General features: G+C 33.3%; 1 protein-coding gene across 1 annotated transcript in view; it reads right to left on the bottom strand.

Annotated features, from left to right (window-relative positions):
- The window catches only part of ARID2 (AT-rich interaction domain 2), a 166,880-nt gene that overhangs the window by 52,174 nt on the left and 96,626 nt on the right, over positions 1 to 18,080 (bottom strand). Inside the window, exons 5-11 of the mRNA XM_049626673.1 lie at positions 17,147 to 17,214; positions 8,032 to 8,098; positions 7,689 to 7,939; positions 7,266 to 7,362; positions 6,960 to 7,169; positions 5,936 to 6,103; positions 27 to 108 (exon numbers count right to left, since the gene is read on the bottom strand). Coding sequence (XP_049482630.1) covers positions 27 to 108; positions 5,936 to 6,103; positions 6,960 to 7,169; positions 7,266 to 7,362; positions 7,689 to 7,939; positions 8,032 to 8,098; positions 17,147 to 17,214 — 943 coding nt within the window. The remainder of the gene's footprint in view (positions 1 to 26; positions 109 to 5,935; positions 6,104 to 6,959; positions 7,170 to 7,265; positions 7,363 to 7,688; positions 7,940 to 8,031; positions 8,099 to 17,146; positions 17,215 to 18,080) is intronic.

Below are 18,080 nucleotides of genomic sequence, written 5' to 3'. Positions count from 1 at the left end.
AGCCTTAATAGAAATAAACCACTTACCACTGACAAGCAAACTTCTCACTATCTATTTCCACTATTCCTGGAGGTGGAGCAACATGCTGTGCTACAACTGCTCTGGAAGCTAAAGAAAAAAATACATTAGCTACATCATTTTTAGAAACTTAGTTACTATATGCCATGTTCAGTTCATGGACACTGAAACAATATTTACAATGAATACCTTTTAAAAAAGGTGTATAAACATAATGAAAATATACAAATTTGAGAAAGAAACTTATAATGGAGCACATATTATACCAGGCACCGTCTTAGATGCTTTATATGAACTCTTTTTTAAATCTTGCAATCATTCCAATAATAATACTATGGATTATATGGTCAATATCAACTCTGTTTTTCCCATGGGTCAGACACTGAGTTAAATACCTTACATATATTATTTTAATTCTTCTGTGCGGTGGGTATAGATAGGGAAACGGAGACTCACTCAAAGTGATTAAAATAACTAGCCCAAGGTCACACAGCTCAACACATCAGTAAATAAGAATCAGTTTAGTTACAGAAGCAGATAGCATCAGAAATCGTAACTTCACTTCTGAATCTAAAAGATTAACATTAACTCTCTAAGTGGCATATATAACACATCTGGGAAAAGGTGAACAAAAAGGTGAACTAATTTAAAGTCCTACATTCAAGAAGGATTTTCCTAAGATTATTTTTCTGAAGAAAAAAAATCTACTGTAATAATAGTTTTAAAATATACCTATTGTCCGAGGAGAGGCAAGATGGTTGTGTGAAAGAGTACTAGCTGTTCATCTTAAGATGCATAACAATTTCTGAGATTTTACTTATGATATATTTTAAAACAATTCAAATCCAATGAATATGTTAAATAATCTATTATTTTCTAACAAGTTGAGTAGATCTGTAGAAAAATGTTTTCTTTTCTGCTGTATTATATATAAAGGAACTAATGAAAACATGAAAAATATAACATAAACTTAGTCATATGATAATAGGTTATAAATATGAGTCTTTATTTATAAAATTAAAAATTATACTGCTTCAAATAGTTTTTAAACTTATAAAATGTACCCACTATTTTTCAAATAACATTTTAGCAAAACTCAGGATCCTCAAACAGAACAAGTGTATTTCTAAATTATTAGAACCAAAGGAGCTCCAGAGCACAGTCAAATCTGTGAATGATCTAAAGCAATCCTTGACTTGTTTGATGAAGCCCCAAGCTTTCACTGGGATAAGAGCTAATAGCAGCCACTTAATGAACATTTACTCTGTATTAAGCCATTTACATTTACAAAACACTGTTTCTTTTTATCTTATTTGTAGGCCTAAATTTAATTACCCTCATTTTGCTAATGAAAAAATAAAGCTCAGAGATGAAGTTTACAAAAGAACACATGACAGAAATGGCAGAACTGTGTATAACTGGAAAGCCTTCTTTTAGGAGTACCCGATTTGAATCCAGGTCTGTCATATTTCAGATACCATACTGTGACATGCTGTTTCTTAACAGAACAAAATAATTAGAACCCAAACTATTTTCCTAGTGCAAGCCCAGCTTATCTTTTCTTCTCCTAACTTGATGACACAGTGACAGAAAATAGCCTTCTAGGGCCTGTACCTATATGGAAATCTTCCTCCTTTTTCTTCATCAGTTGTACTATGATTGTACTACGTACCCTACTCAGACTGAAATCTCCTGAATCAATTAACAACTAGTTGAGTGAAACATTAGAAATGATGTTGAAATTATCAATTTCCAGATACTCAACTTTTGTATATATTCCTTTTTAAAACTGCCCTTCTCCCATTTTGGAACAGAGAGTCTTACATCTCATCCATCCTTTAGAGCAATGCAAGTTATGGTTAAATACATGGCTCTGGAGCCAGAGTGGCTGGCTCTAGAGTTCCAGCACTCACTAGCTGTGTAACCGTGGGCAAGTTAATTAACCTCTCTGTCCATAAAATGTGGAAAAGTAACACTGACCTCATAGGTCATTATGAGGATTAGAGGAGTTTATATAGAAGCCACTTAAAACAATGCCAGGCACATAGTTTTCACTATATAAATGTTAGCTATGATGATGATGATAACAATGATGACAAATGATACAAAAACCTCTAGGGCCCCAAAGGGAGAATCAGAATTATTACAAACCACAAAGCTTCTTTTAACCAAGGTATTATGGTAGGGCTTTCTGTCTATATTTTATTATGCTTTACATATTATATTTAGGAGCAATGTTGGGCATTAGATATTGAGTATTCTGGTGCTTTGGTGTGTTCTGAATTCAAATACAGAGTGAAGACAATTTTTGTTTAATGTCCTTCCCTCCTCTATCCTTCAACTACTGTCAAAAAGGGTATTACTTTTCAGGTCGAATCTTGTATAAGTAAAGCATAGATAAATTTTTTAAAGGAATACTGAAGGTGGCGTCATCTTATTTCATTCAGATGACAAAGTCATGGCTTAACTATGTTAGAATTACAAAGTAAGGGGCATGTCATGGGAACACCTATTAACCACACTTTCTTGGGTTGAAAAATAAAGTTGGACTTTATCAAAATAATGGAAAATGAGGTTGATTAAGCAAGATCCTTTTGATAATAAAGACTATTAGTTAGGTTATGTGGCAGACATTTTCTATAACTGAATGAGGTAAATCTGCAGTTCCAAGGTTTTAACACAAAACTACTCAAAGCACATGATAAAAGCACCTTATCGAAAAACTATATCGGTCTCGAACAATATATCCAGTTCCTAACCCAGTGGTCCTCAAAGCATAGTTCCCTGACCTGTAGCATCAGCATCTCATGGGAACTTGTTAGACATTAAAATTCTCAGGTCCACCTGAATCAGAAATTCAGGGTATGGAGCCTAGAAATCAGTGTGTAGGCCCACCAGGTGATTCTAATGCACCCTGAAGTTTGAGAACTGGTGTGCTGATACTTCTTGAATGTATTAGGTTAAATAAGGTGTATCTAAGCAAAACAGTCAGTGAGTATAACTTCTAGTCATATCTTATTAATATCTTTTTAATATATTTTCAATAAGCTTAAAAGTAAATGTACTGACTGGGCATCAAATTCTTTTCTGAGTCATATGTTGTTACTTTTTTGATTTCAACAAAATCAAAGAACTCACGTCAGAAGATCATTAAATATAATCTTAATAATTTTGGATAATTCTGAAGGCCAAAGGATTACTAAGTTCTAACCATAGCTATTTACTGATGTGAACTAGATTTTCAAATTAAATCTATAAAAAGGAAAAACAGAGATAGAATTAATGTTGAACCCAGTTTCACTCAAGCAATAAAAAATATTCATTCTGGCACACACTGGAGTTAACACTTTACAGAGAAGTAGGGAAAAAAGTCTCGTCCACCTCATTAAGAGATGAACTTCCAATAGCTACTTTGTCATGTATTGTTTCACATACTGTTGATTTCTAAAACTCGTAATGATAAAATTTTAAACACTTAAAACTTCATAGAGCACCAGGAAATTGAAGAAGTTAAACTAAAATGTCTACATTTAGAGCTGAGAAGTACTGATACGAGTTCAAGGAGAAAGAGGGTATATAAAATTTCCGATATGAAGAGTTTATATATTTTTTTAAATGGATGTTGGTAAGTATCAAGATGATACTGGATACAAAAAGTATTTTAACTTTTATTTTAAAATGTCAATTTAATATACACAAAAAATTTTATTTACAACTATTTAAGTTATAATGAAGAAATTTAGATATCAAATTAAAAGTGGGTGAAAGGTTATATATAAGTATTCATAGTGATGAGGAAAAGTGAGCAAAAAGTTTGAAGAGGACCATTCCATAAGAAAGCAGTAGTAAACAAACAATGGGGGGGCACACTATGAATGATACCTAATAAAACAATTAAAAGTTGTCATTCATGATGAGCTAGTAATAAAGTAAAATGCTCATCAGCTCAAAGATGAACTCTTTTAGGTTGTCTTTACAGGCTTATTCCCACCTCTATCAATGAATTACTATATATATATGTGTGTATGTGTGTATATACACACACATATCACAAACGCTCATCATTTAATTTCGTCCGTTTGCTAAATGAGGACCAAATCTTAGTTTAGGAGGTGGCTTCATTTGTTAAGGTCACTAGTGGGTCAATGACAAGGCAAAAAACAGTAGCCTTCATCAAAACTACCCTTAAATATTCTTCAAATGGACCATTATATTTCAGGTTATCAGTGATAATTTATTAATTCCTTTCTTTGTTGGACATAGTTTCTCTATGGCCCTCAATTAATTTAATCTCTAGTTTCTTCTTTAAGGATAAGAACATACTCCCACCACACACCTAACTGGCAAAATGAACTGTTTCATTTCTTTGTTAAGGTTGAGAAACTATTAATATTTGACCACTGATTCCCCAACATGCATTGGCTATTTAACATCTATTGCCTGTGGGTGAAAGGTACTAACTAGATTAGTAGTCAAAATTACCTACTGTTTTCATGCTTTATAATTTGCCCAATTCTGTTAGTTGATATCAAGTAAGTTAAACGCACATATGATACAACTCTACCATATACTTTAGAAGGATGCAGTGGAAGTCAATAAAGTATGTGATATGTATTACATACTTTGTGTGAATAGAGTATATAATTGTGATTCTATAAGTTAGAGAAGAGGAGAGACTGGGACCATGATTAAATGAGAGCAGAACAAGGAGCTGGAGAGATGTGATGAAAGTCTGAACTGGGCCATAAGCACTGGCAGTTGAAGATGCCAGGGTATTTAGAAAGATTCAACAAGATTTGGTGAATAAATGGATGTGGTAGTTAAAGATAAAAAATAATGAGATTTTTGCTGTAAGGTTGTGAGGGAAGTTGAAAATGAGCTAAATGTATTTCTAGGCTGAAAGGAAGAAGCAGGTGAAAGATAAAGAGGTTTAAGATATATGAATGAGGAGATAGATGGATATTCAGAGCACAGATTCAGAAGAAGCTGACATCTCTGAAGACAAAGGGAAGTTGAAGGAAAATGAATTCAGACGCTAGTAAGTTTGTAAGTGAAGGGGTAAGAAGCTGAAGAAACCCATGCCACATGATTTCCATATTAATTGCAAAGTGAGAATACGATCAACTGAGGAAAAGAATATCCTATATTAAAAAATACAAGGAAAGAAAAATGTCCTGGGAATGGTAGGAGGTGGAAAGAGCAGATGAGGTGAAAGATGGATTGTTTTAAGACAAATGAAGTTGAAAAAAGCACTCCCAAAAAAGCTGAGAGTGCTAAAATATAAAAATGCTGACTCATATTGAGATAGGAGAAAGAAGTCCAAGGACTGAAGAGAATGATCATTATTTGACAGGTATGAATTCCAATTAAAGACATTTGAGTTAAACAGAACTGACCCAAGGGCCCCGAGGAAGGGTGCACAAGTGAAGGTATACATGTCCATATATGCGTCATGTGTACAAATGCACATGTGTCTAATCCAAGACACTGATTCTATGGTTTCTGGTCCAAAACTGAAAGTTATTAGGATATATTATACTTATGTATTAGTATGATCAGCTAGGAGAATTATAATTATAAGGTCATTCTTGGTGTATTAATTTTCAATGAATAAAAATCACAAATAAGTCCATCGGGGCACTTCATCTTGTTCCCACAGTTGTAAATATCTAATCCCTCACACTCCTCTAAATGTTTTTTTGAAACTCTATTATACTATTCTTCCTCTGACTTACATTGGTCCTACTGCTCCTGGAATGTATAGTATCTAAGAAATTAAAGCTCACACTCAAGTTCTGCTTTAGCCTATTCCACTATACAATATCAGTTTCCTGTACTGCATATTTAAATTTATCCTTAGTATTACATCTTACACACCATTAACCATACTGAAAAAACATTATGTAAAAACACTAACCTGGGGTGGATGCTACATGGGTCTGGGTTTGGACTTGCTCTACAGCTTGTGGCCTAATTTCAGATAAAACTTGATGACTGGAACTTGGATGTTCGACGAGTTTTACTGCAGCTAGTGCATCAGGGCCAAACATCTGAATATCCATAGAAACCAGACACACTAACATGTCTAAAATAAATTAAAAACCAATAGTTATTAATCAATAATATTACCAAACAATGACATTGCTGAAAAACACATGCTGTATAGAATAACTGTTTCTCAAATGCCAGTCCACAAATCATTGTTCATCAGAATTATCTGTGGATCTTTAAAAAAGATAGTTAGGTTCAATCTCTGAAGACTGATTTAGTATCTCTGGGATGGGGATTTGGCATCTTTGTTTTTAAACAATTTCCCAACTGATTCTGATGTGTAGCCAGATTTAGGAACCACTGATATGGAAAGTAACATCTTAAATTTCTCAATAATAGTACTGGCAAGCCAAATCTCTATTAACTCTGATTTTAGTATTTACACCAAAGACAGAAATCATTTTAATCAATGAGTAAAATGTTAACATGATATACTTTCATAAGTATGTTTAAAACTGACAACCCACTAAGGGTGTGTTAAGTTCACTAATTTTAAGGATAGCAGCACTACCAGCAACTTCTAGGAACACAAGGAAACTTTTTCACTCAGCTTCAGTTGCTTAATAGTAGCAGCTGACTGTTTAAAACTGAAAGATCTGCTCTTCAGAGACAGCAGTTTTGTTGGTTTGAAATCTGATATGTAGTAACAGAAATACAGAAAGGGACATGAATTATTGGTAGCCACATACACCCTGGTCTCCATATGACAGAAGTTTCTCGCTAATCTTAAACAGGCAAAAAAGAATAGCACAAACAAGTGTATCTAATGGGTAATGACCCCTCAAAATAAACAGTACATCCTAAATATCAATTGTGATTTAGCACAGTACCAGACTAAATATTTTTTTTCCTCAATAAGGAAAATAAATGTTTCTTTGGTTTAGTCTTACCTATGCTCTTTTCTACTTTTGCAATTTTTGTGCAAGCGACATCTCCCATTTCGGTGAGCATATATAGCACCTCGAGTGTTGAGATTACAAGCAGCACATCAGGTAAAGTGAGATGACAAATGATCTCTCTGTATGAGTCCTGATCGACATATTCACAAATCAAAACACCATTATCTTCTGCTTTGCAAAGATTTCCCAAAATTTCCATGCCTGAAAAGCATACATGTACAAACATTTATTTGTTTTTTAACAGATGATAAAAATTTTGTGTGTGTTATACAGTGAGAAAATTAAGTAAGCGCTTACCCCTCATCTTTAAAAATCTATCCCTTGACATTAGGCATTTAGTAACAGTATGAAACATCAGATGAGTAGTTTTGAAATCAACAGGGTCCAATAGAAGCTGGAAAAAAGAAAGGACACTATTGTTGAGGCAGGCTTCTTCCACTGTTGTAAACGTCAAATTTAATAAAAATTAACAACAGTGTTGCGTATGTTTTTAAAAAATGTAGTTACTGTGAGAATAGCCATCACTAAATCTGGAGCATCATTTCAAATATTTCTTTTTTCTAAAAAAGTGTGTGATACCATACCACTTTAGGCAAAACTGTATGTAGGCCTTTCATATTCTGTAAGTATAGCAAATATAATAATCCTATATACTAAAATTTTAAAGTAAATATCATTGCTAACTATTAAAACTATTTTAAGTTACTGTCACATGCTTACCTCAGCTGCAATATTTCCTAATGTGTCAAGGCCTAATTGCCTTAGAGAAATAAAATGACTATGTGCAGAAAGTAATAGGAAACGAAGACAGGTACGATTAGCTGCCAAGAGCTTAACATTGCCCTCCTCAAAGGAAAGATTTCGCAAAATCACTGCAATCTGAAGTACCCGTTGTCCTTCAATATCATTAATGCCCAGCTTTCGAGGTGGATGAAATAACGATTCCCAAATCCATTCTCCTGATGTACCTTCTGTAATAGAAAATACACATTTTACTTAAATTAATATTTCATTTATTATTATTGATAGTCAAAGTTACTTAAAATTTTTCTTATTGACTTACCATGAGACTTGTTTCTGTCAGAAATGAGGTCACGTACTTCATTATCATCAACAATGTCCTTCCAAAACTGTAATAAGAAATTATAATACTTAATTCTGACATTTGAAAACAACTCTTCTATTACTTTAAAGACAGTCACACATAACTCTATAAAATTTCTATTTAAAAAAAATTCATGTAGATATTATATGTTATATATTTATTTATTTGACATAAATGCTTAACTTTTTATAAGTTTAAGGTAGTTATAAATAAGGTATCATTTCAGACTAGAGTTTCTCAACCTGGGGTTATGGTGCTATTATCTTGTTACTTTTGTACTAATTTAGGGTCGTATTATCTTGTTACCTTTGAACTAATAAAGAAGCACACAGACTATTTGCTTTTCATCTCTTAAGCATTCTAGTATGTATATTTCAAAATAATTTATTTTATTTTTTTGGAATGAAGATTCCTTTGCATTTAAAGTCACTAGTCTGAGAAAAAGTCCACTACCAAAAGGATCCACTGCTCAAAAAACTCACGATAGAAAATGTTTGAGAATAAACAAGAACTAGGCATACGAAGAAAAAAAAAACAAAACAATGTTCAATAAACAAGAAAAAAGGGCCATAGGAAATCCAAGTAACAAAGATATCAGACATGGAATGTTAGATGATCACAGATAATAAATTCAAAGAAATAAGAGATCGAAAAATTTGGCAAATAAATGAAAACTATAAGAACTGGGGTGCCTGAGTGGCTCAGTTGGTTGAGCATTTGACTTTTGATTTTGGCTCTGGTCATGATCTCACAGTTCTTGAGTTCGAGCCCCACGTCGGGCTCTGTGCAGACAATGTGGAGCCTGCTTGGGAGTCTGTCTCCCTCTCTCTATGCCCCTTCCCCACTCATGCTGTCTCTCTCTCTCAAAAATTGAATAAATAAATATTAAAAAAATATAAAAGCTAAATAGAATTTCTAGAACTGAAAAGACAACTCAATCTAACAAATGATTATATACGACTCAAGAAGCAATTAGTGAACTAAAAGAGTGCAGAAGAAAATAACAAATTGTCAGCAAAAAGAGACAAAAGGATGAAAAAAAAAAAGCATACAAGACACAGGGCATAGAGTGAAAGGTTCTAACATTAGGGTAATTGGAGTTCCTGAGGAAGATGAGAGAGAATGGGCAGAAACAATAGTTGAAGAGACAAGGCAAAGAATTTTCTAAAACAACTGAAAGATGTTAACCTACAGATTTAAAAAGCACTCCAAACTCTGAAGAAAGAGAAATAAAGATGTGTAGGAACATCACAATAAAATAATAAAATACCTGAAAAGCAAACACAAAACAAAACAGGGGCGCCTGGGTGATTTAGTTGGTCAAGTATCTGACCGGCTCAGGTCATGATCGTGCAGTTCATGGGTTGGAGCCCCATGTCGGGCTGTGCTGACAGCTTGAAGCCTGAAGCCTGCTTCGGATTCTGTGTCTCCCTCTCTCTCTGCCCTTCCCCTGCTTACTCTCTCTCTCTCTCTCTCTCTCTCTCTCAAAAATATATAAACATTAAAAAAAAATTAAAACACACACATACAAACCCTCCAAAACAAAACCCAATTTAAAATGCAAAGACAGAGAAAAGAACAGATAATCTTGAAAAGGACAACTAAAATGACAGCAGACTTTGTAAAAAAAAAAATTAATAATAATAATAATGATGATGATGATGATAATGGAAGCCAGAAGACAATGGGACATTTTCTTAGTGATGGAAGAAATGATCTGCTAAACTAAAATCTTTATACAGTGAAATTGCCCTTCAAAAATGAAAACTGGCAAATGAAAACTGAGAAAACTTGTCATCTACAAACCAGCATGAAAGAAAAATAAATGAAAAGGTAGATGTAGTTTAAATCAAGATAATGAATGAATTACTTAAAAAATGTCTTATGAGGTAAAAATACACATAAAATTAAAATCTAAGACAAAATGTCTACAAGAGACTTTTGTTCAGGCCATAATGGAGTAACTGGTACTTCAGTAGTCCTCTTCCTATCATAAAACTACTATGTATAAAACAACTGTTTTCAGAGATTGGACAACACAGCAATGCAAAACTAATCATTGAAATAGGGAAAACGAATGAAGTGAGTCCAATGACTGTTCCAGTTTTACAGGACGCTCTTTCTAGACTACAGCAAAGGGACAATAAATCTAAGAGATCACAGCAAGCTGAGGAAACTGATCAAGGCCAATAGAACTAGAATTTGAGAGCAAATTTGCAAGAAAGAGGAGCAATGAAGAGAAAACTCCATGACTCTGCACAGGACTGCCTTGAATTGATTGATGTTATGACTTAACTCCAAAACACCAGGCCAAAAAATAAAAATAAAAAAATAAAAAAATAAAAATGTAGAGAAAAACTACTGAGGAGCTATACTGGACAATTCACAAAACAGAGAAAACTCATTAAATACCCTGTTAATTCAGTCAAAATCCAAACAAAGCCATGCCTTAGGAATAAGGATAAACTAGTGCTAAAGACTAATTTCTCTCAATCATAACAAAGCCTTAAAACAATCTTTTGTGACAATCAATATGTCACAATCCATATGTCAATTAAAAAGCATGCCAGAACAAAGTCCAAAATCCAAATACTCAATAATGTAACATTTGTAATATCCATATCTAATAAAAAATTATTGTCTGTACAAAGAAAGTAGGAAACATGATTCATAACTAAGACAAAAATATTTCAACAAAAAACAAATCCAGACGTAATAAAGATAATGGATTTAGCAGACAGATTTTAAAACATTTTTTAATAAAATTTTATTTTTTACCAAATATGGGCAAAGATGTAAAGGGAAGTATGAACACAATTAGAAAAATGGGATGTTTTTAAAGAGAATCAAATAGAATCTCTAGAGTAGAAAAACATAGTATCTGAAATAAAAAACATGACTAGAGGGGCTAAACATAACAGAAACTATCCATGAAGAACACAGGAAAAGAAGGTCTAAAAACAATGAACAGAACTTCAGTGGCCTGTGGGACAATAAATGGTCTAACATTTGTATGAATATAGTCTGAGAAAAATAAGGGAAAGAAAATTATTTCAAGGCATAACTGCCAAAACTTTCCAGATTTCATGAAAAATTACAACCAAAAGAGCTAAATAAATCCCAAGCAAGAAAAGTGCAGAAAACTTCAACAAGGCACATCATAACCAAAATAAAAATTGATGATTAAGCAAACACCTTACAAGCAGTCAGAGAAAACACATCACACACAAGATAATAAGAATAAAACTGACTTCTTGTCAGTAACAAGCAAATCAGATGGCAATGAAACATTACCCTAAAACTACTCAGATAATACCCTAAAAACATGTAATTTTATATTCAGCAAAAACATCTTTCAAACATAAAGGCAAAATAAAATTTTTAGGAAAATAAAAGCTAAGAATCAAAACTCAACCACATCAATAACTTCATAAAGTATAAATAAATGGTCTGAACACATTCATGAAAAGTAATAAATTACAGAAAAACTATAGTGAGGGAAGAGGGGAAAGCAAAACCCAACTATAAGATGTCTATATGAAACACTGTATATAAAACCACAGATGACAAGCATAAAGACGGAAAAAGATATATCATGAAAACAATTATAAGAAAGCTGCTATAGATAAATTATACCAGGGAAGTTACTTCAGAAAATGGGATATTACCAGAGGTCAGAGGAATATTTCATGCTGATAAATAAAAGCTGAATCATCAAGAAAATGTAAAAATCCTGGGGCACCTGAGTGGCTCAGTTGGTTAGGTAACTGACTTCGGCTCAGGTCATGATCTCACAGCTCGTGAGTTTGAGCCCCGTGTTGGTCTCTGTGCTGACAGCTCAGAGCCTGGAGCCTACTTCAGATTCTGTGTCTTCCCCTCTCTCTACCCGTCCCCTGCTCATGCTCTGTGTTTCTCTGTCTCTCAATAATAAATAAACGTTAAAAAAATTAAAAAAAAAAATGTAAAAATCCTAAGTGTATATGCAACCAATAACAGAGGTTCAAAATACAAAAACTGACAGAACTGGGCTGCCTGGGTGGCTCAGTCCATGATCTCACAGTTTGTGAGTTTGAGCCCTGAATTGAGCTAGCTGCTGTCAGCATACAGCCTGCTTCAGATCCTGTCACCCTCTCTCTTGAAAATGAATAAACACTTAATAAAAACAAAAACAAAAACAAAAACTGACAGAACTAAAAGGAGACAGAAACATTCACACTGTCGATAATTTTAACACTCATCTCCCAGGAAATCCTGGAACAATTATGTATAAAAGCAATAATGATACAAAAATTTTGAACACTGTCAAATACCTTGGCTTGTTATTAATAAATATTGCATTCAACAATAGTAGAGCATACAATGTTTTCAAGTGTGTGTGAAACATTCATGAAAACCATATGCTGAGCCATAAAACAAATCCTGGTAAGTTTAAAAGAACTTATATAGAATATGTTCTCTGACAACAATGGAATGAGATAAGAGTAATAACTTTAACAATAATACTAATATTAAAAGCTACTTTGAAAGAAAACACAGTCAGATATTAAACAGCACACTTCTACATAACCCATAAACAAGAAATCATGAAGGACATGAGAAAATATCTTGAACTAAATGATAATGAAAACTCAACATAAGCAAACGTGTGGGATACATCTCAAGCAGTTTATCAGAATTTATAGCTTTATATGCTGACATTAAACAAGAAGGAATGTTTAAAACCAATGGCCTAAGATTCTATTTTAAGAGGTCTGAAAAAGAACAAAGTAATGTATAACAAGAGCAATACATAGACATCAAAAGTGAGTATATGGAGATGGGAGTTTGTTCTAGTGTCCCTGCATTATCTAAAAAGTGGTAAAAGTACTAATTTACTAAATTAGTAATAATGAAAATTATAATCTTGGGGCTCAGTCAGTTAAGTGTCCAGCTCTTGATTTCAGCTCCAGTCACGATCTCATGGTTCATGGGTTCGGGCCCTGTGCTGGGCTTTCTGCTGGCAGTGTGGAGCCAGCTTGGGACTCTCATATTCTCTCTCTCCTCACCCCTCGCTGCCCCTTCCCCACTCACATGCTCTCTCTCCCTCAAAATAAATAAATATACATTTAAAAAATAATAACTAAATAAAATAAAATTATAATCTCTAGTGTAATCACTAAGAGAACAGAAAAAGTATAAAATACCAAGGTAACAGTATGCAGAATACTGAAGAGTAAACAATACTCAGTCAAATCAATTGAAAAAAAAAGTAAGAAAGGAGGAAGGGAAACAAAACCAAACCAAATAGGCAGGACCTATAGAGACCAATTTAATACACTGCATATTTAAACACAATCATATCAAAATTATATTTAAAATAAATTGAATAAATGCACAAATTTAAAAACAAAGATTTTCACAATGGGGGGAAGAAAGCCCAAATGTATGTTTTTATATATAAAAAAAATCTAAAATACAAGGATAAATAAGGACAGTTCAAGGCAGATTAACATAAGGGAAGGGAAGCAAAAATAATGTAAAACACAGAGGTAGACAAACCATAAGAGACTCTTAAATACAGAGAACAAACTAAGGGTTGCTGGAGGAGTGCTGGGTGGGGTGATGGGCTAAATGGGCGAGGGGCATTTAGGAGGACACTTGTTGGGATGAGCACTGTTATATGTAAATGAATTACTAAATTCTATTCCTGAAAATAAATAAATAAAATTAAAGTTACTATTTTTGCATTCTCCCCAAAAGAGAGGTTCAAGGCAAAATATGAGCCATACAAACCACAGCCAAGTGGAAGATGATTTTATAATGATTTAAGACCAAAAAAAGTAGACTTAAAGGTAAAAAAGGTACTTTATATGTTCAGTTGACCAGAAAGATATAGCATCTGTAAGTGTGCACTATGTAACAGTCTTGAAATATAAAAACACAGAATTATAGACCTATAAGGAAAGTCATATCAATAATCACATTAGGTGTTTTTAATATACCTCTCTCCATAAATTAAGAAATAAATGGACAAAAGAGTACTGATATGGAAACAGGAGTATCATGATTAACCATGTTGGCCTGACATACATAGAAATTCACATCCAACAACTTCCAAATATGTATTATTTTCAAATGTGAATAGTGTTTATGAAATCTCATTAATGTGAGGCTAACAAAATAGTGAAAATATTTCAAAAGTTTAAGATTATACAGAGTATATTGTTTCTGCATAGCGAAATTCAGTTAGATATTAATAAGAAAAAGAAAACCGGAAAAACTTCATGTTTTGGGATATAAAAAACTTCCCTTCAAGAGATGATATTTACAAATGACATATCTGATAAAGGATTAGTATCCAAAACATGTAAAGAACTTGTAAAACTCAACACCCAAAACCAAATAATCCATTTAAACATGGGCAAAAAACACTGTTCCAAAGAAAAATGAACAGACATTTTTCCAAAGTAGACACATAGATGGCCAAAAGACACATGAAAAGATGCTCAACATCACTCATCATTAGGAAAATACAAATCAAAACTATAATGACATCTCACCTCACACCTGCCAGAATGGCTAAAATCAACAACACAAACAACAGGTGTTGGCAAGGATGTAGAAAAAGGGAAATCCCCTTGCACTGTTGGTGGGAATACAAACTGGTGCAGTCACTCTGAAAAACAGTATGGCGGCTCCTCAAAAAGTTAAAATAGAACTCCTTATGGTCTAGCAAATTGCACTACTAGGTATATACCCAAAGAATACAAAAATACTAATTCAAAGGGATACATGCAGCCTGATATTTATAGCATTATCTAAAGTAGCCAAATTATGGAAATAGCATCCATCAACTCATGAATGGATACAGAACAGTGGTCTACCTACCTACCTACCTACACATACAATAGAATACTATTCAGCCATAAAAAAGAATGAATATTGCCCTTTACAACAACATGGATGGAGCTAGAGAATATAATGCTCAGTGAAGTCAGAGAAAGATAGTATCATGATTTCACTCATATGTGAATTTAAGAAAGAAAACAGGGAAAGGGATACAAAGAGAGAAAAAGAGAGAGAGAGAGAGAGAGAGAGAGAGAGGCAAACCAAGAAACAGACTCTTAATGATAGGGAACAAACTAATGGTTACCAGAGGGAAGCTGGGTGGGGTGGAGGGTGAAATAGATGATGGGGATTAAGAAGTGCACTTGTGATGAGCATCAGTTGTTATATGGAAGTATTGAATCTCTATACTGTATACCTGAAACCAACATTGCATTGTATGTTACCTAACTGGAATTTTAAATAAAAACTTAAAAAAATAAAAAGAAGGAAACTTCCCTTCAAAATAATCCATGTAGAGGACATCATAATGAAAATTATAAGATAATTTAAGGTGACCTCTAATGAAAACATGAAATATCAGAATTGGGAGAATAAAATTAAAGGTGTGCTTAGAAGGAATTTTATGGCTTTAAATGTATGCATTAAAATGTATGTATTAGAAAAAATAAAAACAAAAATCAATGATCTAAGCACCAGCACAAGATTACAAAATGTGCAATAATTAAACCCAAAGAATACAGTGTACAAAAAGAAATAAAAAGAGCAGAAATTAATGAAAACATGCAAGAGAGGTGATCATCTAATCATCTTCAACATATTTGTGTCTTCTTGATTTCAAGGGAGTATACTGACAACCCCCCCCCCACCACTCCCCATCGTTGACTGCATAAGTAAATACACAATTTGTGCATCTTACAACTTTAATCACTATTTTTCTGGAATTAAAGAAATTATCTGCCTAACTACAACCAAAAGGCTTGGCTTTTAATGGGGACGGGGGAGGGGGGAGGAAAGAATACAGGATTTCGGATAAGCTTGTGAAGTGGGGAATTAATATGCAACTTTGTATCATGGTAAGAAATTGGAAGGTCTAATACCCTCAAACACAGGGAGCAAAAGGGGTTGACGGTCTCTACTTGAGCTCTGAGTTAAAAACAGTTTCCTAAGTATTTCACCACTAGCCTGCTCCACAGCCTCCATAGGTTTGGTTTTATTACAACAGTCATCAGAAAATTTCCAATAAGGAAACTAACATAAAATCAATTTAGACAGCTTTTCTTTTCAGGTCACTGGCAAATGCAAATAAGAAGTGAAGAAATAAACTCTTCATCCAATCTATACAAAAATCCCACAGAAAAGTCTGCTAAAGTTTATAAACTAACATTGTAAAACAAAGGAATAATTCGCCATGAATCAGAGTGACTAGAATGAGTTGCAAGAGGCTTAAGTATTAGAACTGTCAGGTGTGTGTGTTTGTACACATACATTTAATTTTTGATGTACATTTTATATATGTATATATTTAATTTGTACATAATTTGAATATTAATACAATATATTTTAAATATACATTATTTGAATTATTAAAAGCATAAAAGACCAAAAGGGCAAATTTGAAAAAATATAAAGAAAAGTTCTAGAAATTAAAACACAGACACTAGGGGCGCCTGAGTAGCTCGGTTGGTTAAGTGTCCAACTTTGGCTCAGGTCATGATCTCACAGTCTGTGAGTTCGAGCCCCACGTCAGGCTGTGTGGTAACAGCTCAGAGCCTGGAGCCTGCCTCAGATTCTGTGTCTCTTTTTCTCCTCTGCCCCCTCCCGACTCGTGTTCTGTCTCTCTCTCTCTAAACAAAATATTTAAAAAAAATTAAAAACACAGACACTGAAATAACATTTAACAAGTAAATCAAGTAAAATATTAGATACAGCTGAAGAGTGACTAAGTGAACTGAAAAACAACCCTAAGGAAATTAGCTAGAATACTGCTCAGAATCTAGGTATTCTCAGATTTATTGCTGTTGTTATAGATTTATCATGTTCAGAAATCAATGTATAATAAAAACAGAACTTTATTTATTTGCTATTCTAAAGCATTTTTTACTCAATCACAACTTTGCATGGGTATCTGTATGTATTATACTAAGGATTGAAGTATAAATATTATGTACAGAAAATGAGCAGCCATTGATCCTTGGCACTTGGCAACATGTACTTCAAAGGCTCAATATTTTAATTTATGTGTTACCTTAACAAAATCTCTATCAGTCTTCTCCTTCCATTCTTCACCAAATACAGTAGAAAAGGATCCTAAAGCTAAAAGAATAAATAGTATATTCAGTAAAATGGAATTATTCTTTCACTTACTTCCTTAGTATGTAGGTTTAGAAAAAACAGCAAAAGTACATTTACGTATCTTCTTCACTAAAAACTATTTCATAGTAAATGATAGAAAGTCATGATAATCTCTTCTGAAATACAGTTTTTTAAATTACAGAATTTAAAGAAAACTTATCTTTCTACAAACTAAAAATATACAACTCATTTTTATAGTATTTATACAGACAATGTAGAAAAGAAGAATACTGTAACAGTTACTCTGCATTAGGTTTAATTTGTAGACGAGAAAAAAAAAGTCAAACTAATGCTATTGCTATTAGGTTGCCAGAATTTTAAATTTAAAATTTGTATATTAATTTCAAAAGTGATTGTGTAATAAATATTTCAAATAGGCTAAGGCATTCTTTGGAAGTAAGTCCCACAAATAAAATCTCCCCTAAGAAACATACTCAGTACTATAGTTTCTCTACATTTGATAAAGTTGTTTTAGAAGAAAAATCAAATCATGCATTTCAAAACCTTCTTAATAACACCCAACCCTTCAGCTCCCCACAACAAAGGTTTAGGCATATAAGAAGATGTTATATCATTTTATTTCTTCTTTATGTCGCTAGCTCATATTATCAGTTATGGGAACAGACAATAAAAGCAGTAGGATACAAATGTCTGAAATGTGGGACAATAATAAGCATTAAGCCTTTAAAAATTAGGGAAATGTTTTTGGGGCATCTGGATGGCTCAGCCAGTTGAGCGTCTGACTCTTGGTTTTGGCTCAGGTCATGATTTCATAGTTTCGTGAGTTTGAGGCCCATATTGGGCTCTAGGTTGGCAGCACAGAGCCT

Source organism: Panthera uncia, chromosome B4, assembly GCF_023721935.1.
Source record: "Panthera uncia isolate 11264 chromosome B4, Puncia_PCG_1.0, whole genome shotgun sequence".
In the NCBI taxonomy this organism is placed as follows: Eukaryota; Metazoa; Chordata; class Mammalia; order Carnivora; family Felidae; genus Panthera; species Panthera uncia.
The sequence above is the reverse complement of the archived record's forward strand: the minus strand, read 5'-3'. Positions and strand labels throughout refer to the sequence as shown.